Source organism: Balaenoptera acutorostrata, chromosome 4, assembly GCF_949987535.1.
Source record: "Balaenoptera acutorostrata chromosome 4, mBalAcu1.1, whole genome shotgun sequence".
Taxonomy (NCBI): domain Eukaryota; kingdom Metazoa; phylum Chordata; class Mammalia; order Artiodactyla; family Balaenopteridae; genus Balaenoptera; species Balaenoptera acutorostrata.
In genome coordinates this window covers 148374494-148391280 of record NC_080067.1, presented here as the reverse complement: position 1 = coordinate 148391280, position 16787 = coordinate 148374494, and the positions used below count along the sequence as shown (strand labels likewise).

At 42.0% G+C, this 16787-nt stretch overlaps 1 protein-coding gene across 1 annotated transcript in view; it reads right to left on the bottom strand.

Moving 5' to 3' along the window:
* Window positions 1-12379, bottom strand: part of ABCG1 (ATP binding cassette subfamily G member 1) — an 87197-nt gene extending 74818 nt beyond the window's left edge. Inside the window, exons 1-2 of the mRNA XM_007172701.2 lie at window positions 12313-12379; window positions 11527-11587 (exon numbers count right to left, since the gene is read on the bottom strand). Coding sequence (XP_007172763.2) covers window positions 11527-11529 — 3 coding nt within the window. The 5' untranslated portion in view covers window positions 11530-11587; window positions 12313-12379. The remainder of the gene's footprint in view (window positions 1-11526; window positions 11588-12312) is intronic.
* Window positions 12380-16787: the final 4408 nt, after the last annotated feature.

The following is a 16787-nucleotide window of genomic DNA, read 5'->3' as shown; positions in this document are numbered from 1 at the left end:
AAGTGATTAACCTAAGTGGACCCTGCTCGGCTGACTTTCTTCTGTTCGACTGCAGAACTCCACCAACCTGAGCTTTGTTTTCCTTGCAAGACCTATGATTTCAGCCATGCCTTTCAGCAGACAGAAGTACCTGCTTCACTGGGATCCGGCCTCAACGCTGGGAACGCAGGGTGGACGCGATGGGGGAAACCAGGCCTCAGGAGTGGTCAGACAGTAACGGGGAGAGATTGGAAAGCTGCCATTCTTATCTAAATTGGGTATGTTTTTAACTTGTTCCATGAGCTCGGTGTATTTTGTAAATCGTTAGAGGAGCTCTCGCTGTGTGGTTGAAGGGAGACCCCGCCAGAGGTTAACTGATACCACAGGGGCCTCTGGGTTTACCGCCGTCCAGCCCTTTTGGAGTCAGCCTTTCAGGTGTCCCACCCTAGAGACTTGATATCTGCAGCTGCATCCCCCCAAACTGCCTCATCCCCAATGCTATGCCCCCTTGTAATCTGGGCATCACGTATCACATAATTAATTTACTATTGATTGTGCTTACTGCCCACCATACCCCTTGAGAATGTAAGCTCCACACCGGCAGGAATGTCCATCCACTGATGGATCTCCAGCCCCAAGAACGGTGCCTGGTAAGGGATTTTGTCCCGGCTCATCAGCTATTTGGTCGATACCTCCCACCCCCATCCCTCTGGGTCCCCCAGGCTGGCTGTTTCCAGTGTGCATGAAGCCCCCAGTGTGGAAAGTGCCTGCCCTGCAATGTTTCATCAGGGGAACTTCTCTGGTACCCCACCATTTCCCAGAGGAAAATAAAAACCCACAGAAGCCTGGTCCCCCTGCCCCGTCCCCAGCTCCTCTCACCACGTCGACCCCTGCACTGCGGCAATATGAGGGTTTATGGGATTTCTTTCCCCAAAGCCTCACCAAACTTGATTCTGGAGGCGAGGTGTAGGGAAGTGTTTGTTTGCTTGCTTGCTTTTTACAACCCAAAGCTCTGACTCTGAAAGTAAATGTTTTCAGTCAAATGAAAGCAAAATCTGGTGCCGCCACAGCCAGTAATAAAGAGAGGCTAGTCCCTTCCCCAGGCTGACAGTTGTGGGAGACATGGTGGGGACTCCTGGGAGGCAGGGGGGTGGGGAGGAACCCTGCCCTATTATATCCCCAGGCTCACGACAACACAACAGGTACCGGAGGTGTCGCTGGGGGACACTTGCCCTTGTCTGGGCTGGAGACCTGCCTTCGGGTCATGGCCCCTGCCTTCTCGGCTTCTCTGATACTTCCACTTGTGTTAGCAGAGAATTAGTGGCCATCAGGCCCTTTCTAGCTCTGTTCACAAGGAAGCCATTGCCTCCACTTTTATAAAGGAAGAGAGAGAGAGAATGAGAAAGACAGAGAGAGGAGGTGGGAGGGAGGGAGGGAGGGAGGAACACAGGAAAGAAGGAAGAGGGGGGAGGGAGAGAAAAAAGACCCTTAAGTGGTAAGAATAGGCGCCTTAGCCCTTGACGGGGAAAGGGTAGAAAGGGGAGCAGCTGAGCAGACAGACGCAGAGACAGTCCATCAGGGAGGGTGACGGCCTGAGGTCAAGTCACACACTAAATGGGGACTCTTTAAATTGGCGTATTTTAAAGCAACGTTATTTCCCTCTCTGTGGTTTGCTTGATCCGTAGTTTGCTGGCCCTCCTGACTCCTCCAGCTTCTGTCTCCACCCAGTTGCTTCCATCACGTGTGGGCGCTGGCCCAGCCCCAGAGAGGGGCCCCTCCCTCCCCAGCCTGCCAGGAGGTGGGGGCAGAGGAGGGGCCATCGGCTGAGAGTGCATAGCAGAGTGGAAGGAGAGAGAAGGAAGAGCCCAGAAGGTAAGAAGGAAGGTTGAGATGAATGAGGGAGAGGACAAGGCAAGTAAGTATTTCATAAGCTAGGTTAGCAAGAGGCAAGTTCACCATTGCAAACAGATTATTTCTGCTTTCTTCTGTTAGCATGGAACACAGTGTGTGAAAGATGCAGGAGACAAATGAAGAGGGAATAGCATCTGGCAATGAGATGACCTTCAAAGCTGAAGATTAGGAGAGAAGTCTCAGAGGTGGACCCTGGAAAATTACCAGAGGCCTCCCATCCCCCACAAAAGGTCCCAGCTGGGACATAGCTGGAACCCCCAGGCCACTGGGCACCCACTTGTCCTCTGGGAAGCTGCCCTCCCAGTCTCCATGTGCTCAATCCTACAAAGCAACCCCTACCCAGATCCATTCGATGATGCCATCTCATGGTTTGAAAAACGCTGTAACATGCATTACCCCTGCGGGCTCGGAGGGCAGATGCCATCACCGGAACACGTGTGAATTTGATTCCCAAGCCACGGATGCAGCACAGGCCATGCCCCCCGGGACACAAAGAGACTCTCCACGCCTCCAAAGACCACAGCTCAAGTCCAGTGTGCTGAGCATCCTGGCCACGGGCAGAAGCCCTCTTGCCTCCACAAGACAACTGAGCTCTCCTGGCGTCTGCCCACCCACCTCTCCCCTCTCCAGGCCTGGAAAATGCTTCCTCTACCTCCTGCCTCTCCCCTCCAGAGCCCCAGCTCCATCCCATCCCCTCCCCTCCAGGAAGACCTGGCGGTCACTTTGCTGAGCCCTGGCTTTTGAAAGCAAAAGTCTGGTTAGGGAGATTATCTTCTGCATGCTTGGAAACTTCTGGGCAGAGCCCTGCAACTCAAAAGTCCCCAGGGTGAGAAAGAATCAATTTAATTTTAAAAAAAGTCTTGGCTACTTTTTAAGGGAGGGGAAGGGAAAATAGCTGGAGCAGGGATATCAGTGTCAGAGATTATTTCAGCAAATTATTTCCTGCCACAGAAAATAAGGAGTTGGAGCATGAGCTTTGAAACCTGCCTAGGGCCCTGATGCCCAGGGCCCTGATGCCCAGGCAAGGACCCAGCTCTCCCGACTCCTGCTGAGCACGTTTTCCACTTTTTTACAGCTGCCAAACGTTTGTTGAGAATAACCCAAACCTATTTCAAATAGGGAGACAGCTACAAGAAGTCCAAGTTCAATCTTTTAAAAGTCACAGGCAAGCTAGTAGGGAGATGGAGTAAACATGCTTTTCTCTCTTCTTCCCCCCAACACAACTAAAAACTCTGGACATTATGCCAAACAAACCCAAGGAGACTCTGAAAGGTGGAGAGGAGAAGGCAGGGTGGTCAGGACCCTGGGACCCAAGGAAGCACACGATAGTGAGGTCCTGGGTTTTCTTTTTGCCACATAGATAGTCTTCAGAATTTCCGCTGAAGAAAGCAATAACCTGGAAGTGCCAATGGACACGAACAACAAAAGCCCCCACAAAAGACTGTCCTCTCTCACCACGGGAATAGAAAAGGAGCAGCCTAGCACTATAGAAAATTGGTAGCCAATTACTGCTCTATTCCAGCCAAATACCATGCAATAAACTCCCCGCACCACCCACACCAGCAAAGATGAAGGGGGAGTCTAGATGTCCACCCTCTTCAAGCTGTAATGAGGCACCAAAACCTGCCCCATCCCCAGTTAAAATGGTGTCAGAGCAGGCCAAACAGGGAGTCTGGACCACACCCCTACTGGCAGGAATGAGGAACCCCTCCCCTTCTCACGGGGGTGGTGGCTGAGGAGACCCAGCAGAGTCAGGACTCTCACCACCGTTCAGTGGTAACAAGAACACAATACTACCCCCCAAGCCATGATGCCAGTGGATAGCATGTGGGGAGCAGTAATGAGGTCCACCTCTCCCAGCCAGGGAGGTGTGGGTGGTGACCAGGTGGAGAGCCAGGACTCCAGCCCTTCCCAGCAGTAACGAGGAGTCCCTCCTTCGGATGTCAAAAAAGGCTGAATAGGGAGCCTGGACTTCTATCCTCACCTGTCAGTAATGAGGCAGTGCTCCTTCTCCCTCCCCTGCCCTAGTGATGTCAGAAGAAGCCAGCTAAAACAGAAGGCTTAAATAAGATCTAGCGTCTTGTAACATAATACCAAAAATATCTAGGTTTCCATAAAAAATCATTCATCATCTAAAACCCAAGGGAATCACAATTTAGATAACAGAGATTTATAATTGGAGCATGACTCTGAATTTTTGCTCATTTTAATTCTAAAATTAACTGCTATATCAATATCAAAAAAACAAACAACCCAATCCAAAAATGGGCAGAAGACCTAAATAGACATTTCTCCAAAGATGATATACAGATGGCCAACAAACACATGAAAGGATGCTCAACATCACTAATCATTAGAGAAATGCAAGTCAAAACTACAATGAGGTATCACCTCACACCAGTCAAAATGGCCATCATCAAAAAATCTACAAACAATAAATGCTGGAGAGGGTGTGGAGAAGAGGGAACCCTCTTGCACTGTTGGTGGGAATGTAAATTGATACAGCCACTATGGAGAACAGTATGGAGGTTCCTTAAAAAACTAAAAATAGAACTACCATATGACCCAGAAATCCCACTACTGGGCATATACCCTGAGAAAACCATAATTCAAAAAGAGTCATGTACCAAAATGTTCATTGCAGCTCTATTTACAATAGCCAGGACATGGAAGCAACCTAAGTGTCCATCGACAGATGAATGGATAAAGAAGATGTGGAACATATATACAATGGAATATTACTCAGCCACAAAAAGAAACAAAATTGAGTTAGTTGTAGTGAGGTGGATGGACCTAGAGTCTGTCACACAGAGTGAAGTAAGTCAGAAAGAGAAATGCAAATACCATATGCTAACACATATATATGGAATCTAAAAAAAAAAAAAAAAATGGTTCTGTAGAACCTCGGGGCAGGACAGGTATAAAGACAGATGTAGAAAATGGACTTGAGGACACGGGGAGGGGGAAGGGTAAGCTGGGACGAAGTGAGAGAGTGGCATGGACATACATACACTACCAGATGTAAAATAGATAGCTAGTGGGAAGCAGCTGCACAGCACAGGGAGATCAGCTCAGTGCTTTGTGACCAGCTAGAGGGATGGGATTTGGAGGATGGGAGGGAGATGCAAGAGGGAGGAGATATGGGGATATATGTATATGTATAGCTGATTCACTTTGTTGTAAAGCAGAAACTAACACACCATTGTAAAGCAATTATACTCCAATAAAGATGTTAAAAAAAAATTAACTGCTCTAAAGAGCCCTGTTGGAATAAAGATCTTTTCAGAAACATTTAAAAAAAGAGAGAGAGAGAGAGAATCACAATTTAAATGAAAAAAAAAAATAAAAGCCAATCATTAGACACCAACACCAAGATGAAAAAATGTCACAATTACCCAACAAAGATTTAAAAGCAGCCATCATAAAAATGCTTTAGTGAGCAATTGGGAACACACTTGAAACAAATGAAAAAATAGAAAGTCTCAGCAGAGAAATAGAAGATGTAAAGAAGAATAAAATGGAAATTTTAGAACTGAAAAATACAATAACCAAAATGAAAAACTCAGTGGATGGGCTCAACAGCAGAATGGAGGGGAGAAAGGAAAGAATCGATGAATTGGAAAGTAGAACAATATAAATTACCCAGTCTGAACAACATAGGGAAAATAGGCTGTACAAAAATTGAGCAGAGTCTGAGGGACCTGTGGGACCATAACAGAAGATCTAACAGAAGATCTGACAGTCCCAGAAGGGGGTTGGGAGGCTGAAAATGTACTCAAAGAAATAATGGCAAAAAACTTCCTAAATTTGGCAGAAGACAGAAACCTACAGATTCAAGAAGTTGGGTGAACTCCAAACATGATAACCTAAAGCAATCTACAGCAAGACACACTATAGTCAAACTTCTGAGAACTAAAGACAAAGAAGTAGTCTTGAAGGCAGTGAGAGAGACATGGTATCTTACCCAGCGGGGAAAAGCCACTCCAATAACAGCAGATTTCTCATTAAAAATAATAGAGGTCAGAAGGAATTAGCGCAACACTTTTCACTTGTTGAAAGAAAAAAACCTGCCAGCTCAGATTCCTATATCCAGGAAAAATATCCAGGAATGAAGGGGAAATCAAGACATTCTCAGATGAAGGAAAACTAAGAGAATTTGTCACCAATAGACATACCATAAAAGAAAAATTAAAGGAAGTTCTTTAAACATAAATAAAATGGTAAAATAAGGAAACTTTGCACATCAAGGAGGAAGAGAGAACACTATAAATGAAAATGAGTAAGTAAGGTGGATTTTCCTTCTGCTATTGAATTTTCCAAATTTTGTTTGCTGGTTAAAGCAAAAATTGTAATACTCTCCGATGTGCTTCTAAATGTGTGTAAATAGTTAAGACAATTATAAACAAAGGAGAGTAAATACATATAAAGGGAGGTAAGATTTCTACACAGCCCTCAAACTTATAAAACTATAACACCAGTAGACTGCTAAGTCATGTATATGTAATAAAATACCAAGAAACCAGTAAAAGAGCTATACAAAGAGGCACACTCAAAAACACTATAGATAAATCAAAATGGAATTTTTAAAAATGTTCAAGTCCCAAGAAGGAGTTATATAGATAACAATAAACATGAGAGCATAAAAAAGAAAGCAGGGCATTGAAAAAGGGAGAACACAGGGAAAACAAAAATTTAAATGCATACCTAAGCGTACCGTGTTAGTACTTACATTAAATGTAAATAGACTACACCAATCAAAAAAACAGAATGGGGCTTCCCTGGTGGCGCAGTGGTTGAGAATCTGCCTGCCAATGCAGGGGACACGGGTTCGAGCCCTGGTCTGGGAAGATCTCACATGCCGCAGAACACCTAGGCCCGTGAGCCACAACTACTGAGCCTGCGCGTCTGGAGCCTGCGCTCCGCAACAAGAGAGGCCGCGCTAGTGAGAGGCCCGCGCACCGTGATGAAAAGTGGCCCCCGCTCACCGCAGCTAGAGAAAGCCCTTGCACAGAAACGAAGACCCAACACAGCCAAAAATAAATAAATAAAAAAGAACCACTATGTCCATCAAAAAAAAAAAATTGTTCCCTTTATGTAAACCAACTATACTTAATAAAAAAAAATTTGCTTGCTTTAAAAAAAAAACAACAAAACAGAATGATTGGCAGAGTGTGTTAAAAACATGTCCCAACTACATACTATCTATAAGAAATTCACTTCAAATATAATGTTATAAGCAGCTTGAAAGTAAAAAGATGGAAATGGTGTATTGTGCAAATATTAATCAAAAGAAATCAGGGATGGCTATATTAATACCAGATAAAGTAGACTTCAGGCAAAGAAAATTACCAGAGATAGAAAGGGACATAATATAATTATAAAATGACCAATCCACCATGAAAATATAGCAATTCTAAATATGCATGAACCAAACAACTATAAAATATGTGAAGCAAAAACTGATAGAACTGAAAAGAGAAATAGATAAACCGACAATTACAGTTGGACATTTCAACACCTCTCTCTCAATAATTGCTAGAACAACTAGACAGAAAATCAGCAAGTATATAGAAGTACTCAACAACACCACTGGACAAGAGGATCCAGTAACATTTATAGAACACTCCACCCAACAACAGGAGAATACACATTCTTTTCAAATGTTCCTAGAACATATAGCAAGACAGACTTTATCCTGGGCCATAAGACAAACCTCAACAAACATAAAAGAACTGAAATTATACAGAGTGTGTTCTCTGATCCAAATGAAACTTTTTCAAATCAATAATCTAAAAGTTTCAAATCAATAATCTGAAAGTTTCAAATCAATAATCTAAACTCCCATCTCAGAAATGTAGAATAAAAAAGAGCTAAATAAGCCAAAAGAAAATAATAAAGATAAGAGCAGAAATCAATGAAATTAAAAATAGAAGAACATTAAAGAAAGTCAATGAAACACAAAGCTGGTTCTTAGAAGTGATCAATATAATTGACAAAACTTTATCAAGACTGACAAAAAAAAAAAGAGAGAGAGAGAGAGAGGACACAAATTACCAATATTAAAGATGGAACAGGGGATATCATTACATATCCCACAGGCATCCAAAGGGTAATAAGGGAAGAGTACCAATAACTCTACACACATAGTTTTGACAACTTAGATGAAATGAACCAATTCCTCAAAAAACTACAATTCACTGAACATAAAATAGATTATTTGAATAACCCTATAACTATTAAGGAAATTAAATTAATAATTTTAAAACACCAAATAAAGAACTCTTCAGGCCCAGATGGCTTAGGAAGGACTATTTCCCAATTCATTTAATTTGGCTAGTATTACTCTGGCACGAGACAATTATAGTATGAAAAAAAGAAAACTACAGACCAATATCCCTTATAAATATAGATGCAAAAATCCTTAACAAAATATTAGAAAGTAGAATTCAACAATATATTTTAAAACTTAAGTATATGTTCAAGTGGGGTTTATTCTAGGCATACCAGGCTGCTTCAATTTTTGAAAGTCACTTAATATAGTACATTGTATTAACAGAGTAAAGAAGAAAAATCACATGATCTTGCCACTTGATGCAGAAAAACCACTTGGCAAAATTCAACACCCATTTATTATTTTTTTAAAAAAGTCTATCAGGAAAAGAGGAATAGAGGGCAACTTCCTTAACTTGATAAAGGACATCTATAAGAAACCTACAGCTAACATTCTAATGAATGGTGAAAGACTGAATGCTTTCCTCTTAAGATCAAGAATAATGCAATCACCACTCTTATTCAACATAGCACTGGCAGTTCTAGCCACTGTGGTAAGGAAAAAAGAAGTAAAAGGCATACAGCTTGGAAAGGAGAATATAAAACTGTCTCCATCTGCAAATGACATCCTTGTCTTCGTAGGAAATTCTAAAGACTCAACAAAAACACCCCTAGAACAATAAGTGAGACCAGCAAGCTTGCAGGATATAAGATAAATGTACAAAAATAAATTTTATTTCTATATCCTAGCAATGAACATATGGACACTGATATTAACAATAGTGTGTCACTTACAATTGTTCAAACAAAAGTAAATACTTAGGAATAAACTTAATGAAAACATGCAGAGGGCTTGTGTACTAAAAACTACAAAATGGTAATGGAAGAAATCAAAGAAAATCTTTTAAAATGGAGAGACAGATCATGTTCATGGGTTGGAAGACTTAACATAGTAAAGATGTCAATTATTCCCAGATTGATATATAGGTTTGATACAATTCCTATCAAAATCCCAACATTTTTTTTGTAGACATAAACATGAGTAGTCTAAAATTTTTGGAAAAGACTTTGCCTTAGAATTAGAATAGTTAAAACATTTTTTATGGAAGAAGAATAAAGTAGTGGAAATTGTTCTACCTGATTTCAAGACCAATTATAGCTACAGGAATCAAGATTGTTTGGTATTGGCAAAGGGAGAGACACAAAGATCAATGGAGCAGAATAGGAAATCTGGAACTGTACCCACACAGACATGCCCAGCTGATTTTGACATAGGTTCAAAGCACTTCAGTGGAAGAAGGACAGCTTTTTCAATAAATAGTGCTGAAGCAACTGGACATCCATAGGCAGAAAGAAAAAGAAACTGGGTCTAAGTCTCATGCCTTATGTAAAAATTAACTCAAAATGGATCACAGATTTAAATGTAAAACAATAAACCTTTTCAGAAAAAAGTAGGAGAAAATCTGGGATCTAGGGCAAGGCAAGGAGGTTTTAAATATCAAAAGCATGATCCATGGAATAAAATATTAGTAAATTGAACTACATCAATATGAAAAACCTTGATTTGGACAAAGACCCTGTTAGAAAGATGAAAAGACAAGCTACAGCCTGGGAGAAAATAGGTCTAAACCTCATATCCAACAAAGAACTAGTATCTAGAATGTATAAAGCACTCTCAACACTCAACAGTGAAAAAACCCAAACAATCCAATTAGAAAATGGGCAAAAGACATGAATAGACTTTTCACCCAAAAAGATATACATACAGCAAATATGCACATGAACAGAAGTTCAGCATCATTAACCTTTAAAGAAATGCAAGTTAAAATCACAATTAGATGACACTACACGCCTATAGGAATGGCTAGGATAAAAAATGGTGCAACACCACCAAATTGGAGTATGTAGATAAGCTGGATCACCAGTACCTTACGGTGGTGGGAACGTAAAATATACAGCCACTCTGGAAAGCAGTCTGGTAGTTTCTTCAAAAACTGAGCATTCAACTACCATTCGACCCAGCCATTGCACTACTGGACATTTATCCCAGAGACACAAAAACTTACATTCACACAAAAATCTGTACACAGATGTTTACAGCAGTTTTATGTGTAATAACCAAAACCTGCCAACGACCCAGATGTCCTTCAACAGGTGAATGGTTAAACCAAGTGTGGTCCATCCACACCATGGAACATTACTCAGCCATAAAAAGGAATCAACTATTGATACATGCAACCACCTGGATGGATCACCAGAGAATCCTCATGGAAAAGCCAATCCCAAGAGGTTATACATTGTGTGGTTCCACTGATGTAAGATTCTTGAAATGACAAAATTATACAAATGGGGAAGAAGTTAGTGACTGTCAGAGGTTAAGGAGGGGCTGGAGTGGAAGCACAGATGATGTGACTATAAGGGGGCCATAGGAGGCATCTCTGTGGGCGTGGAATGTTCTGTGTCTGGGCTGTATCAAGGTCAGCATCCCAGTTGTGATAAAACTGTGCTACAGTGTTACAAGTGTTACCACTGGGGGAAACAAGGTAAAGGCTACCTGGGATCTCTCTGTGTTCTTTCTTACAACTACAACTGTCTCAAAGTACAAACATTAATTTTTTCAAGTCGCAGGACAGTCCTGAGTGAGGCCACTCTGGCAGTGGGGGGACCTACATGGAGTGTGAGGAGGAAGAAAGTGCGTGGAGGAGCTTTGGAGACGAACAGGGAGAGGACCCAGAATGAGAGGGCTTCAGCTCACCTAGAACCAGACAACTGGTCTGCAGGGCAAGGGCCTGTTTGTGACCATTCTTTGTCAACTGTCAGCTTGAGAAGGTGAAGACCAGGGATGATGCTCTTCCCCCTCCCTAGAACTCTGAGTGTGTGTGTGTGTGTGTGTGCGCGCACACACGCGCGCACACGCACACGCGCACCCACGCCCAGGCATCTGCAGGCAGACAGAGGTGGGTGGGATGGCAACCCCATCACTGGCTGTCTGTGGTGCTGAGCTGGTACCTAACCTCTCAAAGCCTTCATCTTCATCGGTAAAATGGGAATAAAAAGGGTACCACTGTGGTGGTTGAATAAGATAGGGTAGTTAAGGGGATTTCCCCGGCGGTACAGTGGTTAAGACTCCACACTTCCACTGCAGGGGGCACAGGTTCGATCCCTGGTCGGGGAACTAAGATCCCATATGCCACACGGTGTGGCCAAAAAAATTAAAAAGCAATAATAAAAATAAGATAGGGTAGTTAAGGTGCCTGGGAGCCAAGAAGAGAGGGTGTTTCGTATGCATCTAACATTTTCCACATCTTGAGACCCTGACCCTCCATCTCCCCCCCTCCTCCTTCCTCCATTGCTTTCACTGCTCACCATCTGGCCAAGTGGCTTTATTCTTCTTTGCCTCCTATGATGAACTGCTGTGTGGGATATCCTGCAAAGAAAAAAATATGTGGATAAATGTACAAAGGAACATTGTCACCAACCTCAGAATGACACATTTCAGTATTAAATATGAAGACATCAATATGGTGGACAAAGGTAAAAACTTCCAGTTGTAAGATAAATAAGTCCTGGGGATCTAATGTACAGCATGGTGACTAGAGTTAATAATACTGTGTTGCATATTTGAAAATTGATAAGAGAGTAAATCTTAAAAGGTCTCATCACAAGACAAAGCATCTGTAACTATGTGAGGTGACTGACGTTAACTAAACTTATTGTGGTGATCATATTGCAGTCTATACCTATATCAAAGCATTATCTTGTTCACCTTAAACTAATATAATGTTATATATCAATGATTTCTCAGTACAACTGGAAAAAAATATTTTTGCTGACTCTTAACTCATCTGAATTTACACATTTGTTCTGTCCCCCACTAGTCTCTGGATCCAGAGGATGGAGTCACTCTGACTGTTTCTCACTGGTCCCCAACATCTAGCAGGTACCTGCCTCCTAGGAGGCTCTCCAATGTTTGTTGACTGGCTGACTTAAGTCGCAGACACTTTACATCAAAGTTTAAATTCCAAATTCCTGTTGGCTGCGTGTACTAGGAGACATGACATATTTTCCCTGATACACATCTAGTTAGTTACATTTACTCCATGAATTTATATTAAACATTTTTTCGTAAAATGCATTTTGTCAGTGACTTACCCACAGCTTAGATATAAACACTTCCCAAGGAGCCCTTCTGCTGCAAAACAGACCCCTCTGAGGTGAAGTATATTTATCTTGCAACTAATAAAGGGAAGAAGCCCCTGCCTTATGTAGGGCAGGTTTGAGCTGTCACCACTGTAGACATGTGAAAAACCCCAAACCCCCAACCATGATTCAGTTTCTGTTTCATACTACAAGGAGAATTATTATACAATAGGCATGATGCAATTATATGTGTAATAATATTGCCCAGTGTAATTGTTACTGTAGAAAACAGGAAGCGAGTGAGGTTACTAAAGGGCAGTTTTGCTCCCTCCCAGGTTACTGGCATAAAAAAGCACCCACTACCTGTCTGTCTACAGATTGACCAAGTGTAAAATCTAGGTATTTCCCACGTTTAGTCAGATGATAGATTTTGCATTTGTGAACATGGTGGAATTTTTAATAACACACATTGAACACAATTACAGCAAAAACTGTAATTCATCAAGGTCTACAGGATAATAATAAAAGTAAACAGAGTAAAGAAACCTGGAGTAGCAATTCTCATACCAGACAAAATAGACTTTAAAATAGAGACTACTACAAGAGACAAAGAAGGACACTACATAGTGATCAAGGGATCAATCCAGAAGAAGATATAACAATTGTAAATATTTATGCACCCAACACAGGAGCACCTCAATACATAAGGCAAATGCTAACAACCATAAAAGGGGAAATTGACAGTAACACAATCATAGTAGGGGACTTTAACACCCCACTTTCACCAATGGACAGATCATCCAAAATGAAAATAAATAAGGAAACACAAGCTTTAAATGATACATTAAACAAGATGGACTTAATTGATATTTATAGGACGTTCCATCCAAAAACAACAGAATACACTTTCTTCTCAAGTGCTCATGGAACATTCTCCAGGATAGATCATATCTTGGGTCAAAAATCAAGCCTTGGTAAATTTAAGAAAATTGAAATCATATCAAGTATCTTTTCCGACCATAACGCTATGAGACTACATATCAATTACAGGGAAATAAATCTGTAAAAAATACAAACTGTCCATCGACAGATGAATGGATAAAGAAGATGTGGCACATGAATGCAATGGAATATTACTCAGCCATAAAAAGAAATGAAATTGAGTTATTTGTAGTGAGGTGGATGGACCTAGAGTCTGTCATACAGAGTGAAGTAAGTCAGAAAGAGAAAAGCAAATACCGTATGCTAACACACATATATGGAATCTAAAAAAAAAAAGTGGTTCTGATGAACCTAGGGGCAGGACAGGAATAAAGACACAGACGTAGAGAACAGACTTGGGGACATGGAGAGGGGGAAGGGTAAGCTGGGATGAAGTGAGAGAGTGGCATGGACATATATACACTACCAAAAGTGAGATAGCTAGCTAGTGGGAAGCAGCCGCATAGCACAGGGAGATCAGCTCGTTGCTTTGTGCACCTAGAGGGATGGGATAGGGAGGGTGGGAGGGAGACGCAAGAGGGAGGAGATATGGGGATATATGTATATGTATAGTGGATTCACTTTGTTAGAAAGCAGAAACTAACACACCATTGTAAAGCAATTATACTCCAATAAAGGTGTTTTAAAAAAAAAGTAAACGGAGTATTTCCTAGTAGAAGGTCTAGAATAACTTATATAGTATCATATCATGATAGTTCTAGCCAATGATTATCGCTGCAAAGTGGAGAAAAAGTGAGCTGGGGAAGTATCTGAGACCTATGAGCTTGAAAAGAGCTTAGCCGTCACCTGGTAACAAGGACTACCAGCCTTGGAGGCCGTACTAGGTGCCTAGCACCGTGCTTTGAAATTTAGAGCCATTAATTCACTTAATCCTCATCACAACTCCATGAGCCAGACACTATTATTAGTCACAATGGGGAAATAAGGCACAGAGAGCTTATGTAACTTGCCTGGGGTCACACAGCAAAAAAGTACCAATCTCAGATCCAAAATAGTCAGGTCTGGTTCCAGAAATTGCAAATTTTTTTTTCCTATGAGAAGGATTTTTTTCTTTTCTTTTTTTAAGTAAAGAACACAAATTTCAGTGTAAACCTTAGTGAATTTTACATATCTATTCACTTGTATTCACATATCTATACACCTGTATACTCACCAACCACGAAATAGAACATTTCCAACCTATGAAAATGTTTCTTGTGCCCTTTCCCAATCAATTCCTGTCTTTGGAGGTAAACAGTATTCTGGCTTCGATCACCATAGATTAGTTTTGTTTATTCTTGATCTTCGTATAATTGGAATATAGTACGTACTACTAGGTGTACTCCTTCTTTCACTCAACATTATGTTTTTGAAACTCACCTATGTTGTACGTACACATAGTTCATTCCTTTATGCCACAGTTTACTTTTCCATATTCCTACTGATGGACACGTGTGTTGTTTCCAGTTTGGGGCTATTATAAATAAAGATGCTACCAACATTTTTGTAAATGTACCTTGGTGGACATAAATATTCATTTCTCTGGAGAGTATACGTAGCAGTGAAATTGATAGGTTAGGGGACAAGAACACGGTTAACTTGCGTAGATATTACCAACCAGTTTTCCAAATTTATACCAATTTCTATTCCCACCAGCAATGTGAGAGCTCCAGCTGGTCCACATCCTTGCCATCACTTTGCATTTTCAGGTTTTTTTAAAAATGTGGCTATTCTCATGGGTGTTTTTTTCCTCTCTGTGATTCATTTTGTATATTTTCTCTTGATCTGTGTTCAAACATACTAATCTTGTGTCCAGCTGTATTCAGTCTGCTGTCAAAGCCATCTGAAATACCTTCATTTCTGATATTTATTTGCACTTCCAAAAAGTCCATTTGATGATTTTTGTAGATTCTAATTCTCCAATGAAACGCTCGCTTTTTGCATCCAACCTTGTCTATGTTTTACTCTATTTTTTAACATATTTGTCAGAGTTATTTTGAAGTCCTTGACTGCTAACTCTCTTCTCTGGTCATTTTCTGAAGTTTGGCCTCTAAACTTACCAGCCGTTTCCACAGACAAGAAATGAAACACGTCTCCTGACTTCTGTGCTCTGGCTGTTGCGTTCGTCACCTTTCACCTACCAGTTTGGATGTCTGGGTTGGTTTGCCTTAGAGTCTATGACCGCATCCCCAGGAACCAGGCCAGGAGGTGCAGGTTGTAGTAACAACACCAATGCAATAACCCAAATCGTGTTGAGTCACCAGACATCAGGAGGCATTTTTCCCTCCCTGAAACTATTGGGGAAGCTGTCTTGGGCAACACAGGGTCTAGAGATTAAAACCATTTTCACCATTTTCCTTGAACTGGCCCATCCACATTGAGGATTGTCAGTGCACCCTGTTACAACCCACTATTTGAGTAAAATGTTCTTTATTTTTCAAAAAGTCCTAAAATTGACGCTCATGGCAATTTAGTTAAAATAGCATGCTGTGCACGTTACAAACCCTGTTCTCTTAAAAACAAAGTTACCTCATGGTTCCCATAACTGGTTCACTGGGGTTTGGTCTGCTTCTGTTGATGGAGGATTTTGAGGGATTCTGTAAAGGTTTGTGATTAGTTAGAGACAAGCACCCACGTGGGCACTGAGATTTGTGTGATAAATATCTCATGTGGAAAACTTGAGGGTGTTTTGGTTTTTATGCCCCAGTTGCTGCACAGTTTAGAGTTTGACACAATGCAGATACTTTATTATTTCAGTTGTACCAAGTTTTCAACTCTTAACCACGCAAGAGGTTAGAAGCACTATTTGGGCTGTCAGCCAGCAGTGCTTGGTAGGGAGTAAAGGGGGAAACCATGCCAGGCAAGGATTCAGACCTGGAACCGAGGCCATGAGCGCTGTGCTGAGGGCCCCGTGGACCCGGGGACTGCCTGAGGTTTGCTCTGTGATATCCACTGTCCCTGGGGCCTTTCTGGCCCCATCTTACTCAGTCAACCTCACCCCCACCAGGCTGACCCCCTGCTGGCCAGGCACCAGCATCCCAACATCCTCACGCTGCCCTTCACGTCTCCAGCCTGAACATCTGTCCCTCACCCGATATGGGCTCCAGATGTGCTTGGGTTCCGAGGCCTCTTGTAAGAAGCTGTGCCCACATTGCACTCCCTGCGAATATAGTGTCGTCGTGAATTCTGCCCTGGAGGTGAGCTTGCCGACTCCTTTCCCTGTTGTGTCGTTGGTACGTAAACCCCCAGCCTCCCCACTACTCATACCCAGAATGACCAGGCCTCCTGTCCCTTGCCCTGGTGACCACACACAATGTAGTGAGTCGTGCCCCAAACAGGCTGCCCAGAAGAATCTCCTGGAGGAGGGGCTGCTAAAAAACAGTAATGCCTCCAGGTCGCCCCAGACTCATGAATCAGGACCTCTGGCTGGGATTCAGGAAAGGGAACTCTGATGGCCACACCTCAGAGCCCGTCCTGAGCCATGCGAGCAGCCCAGGCAGACGGAG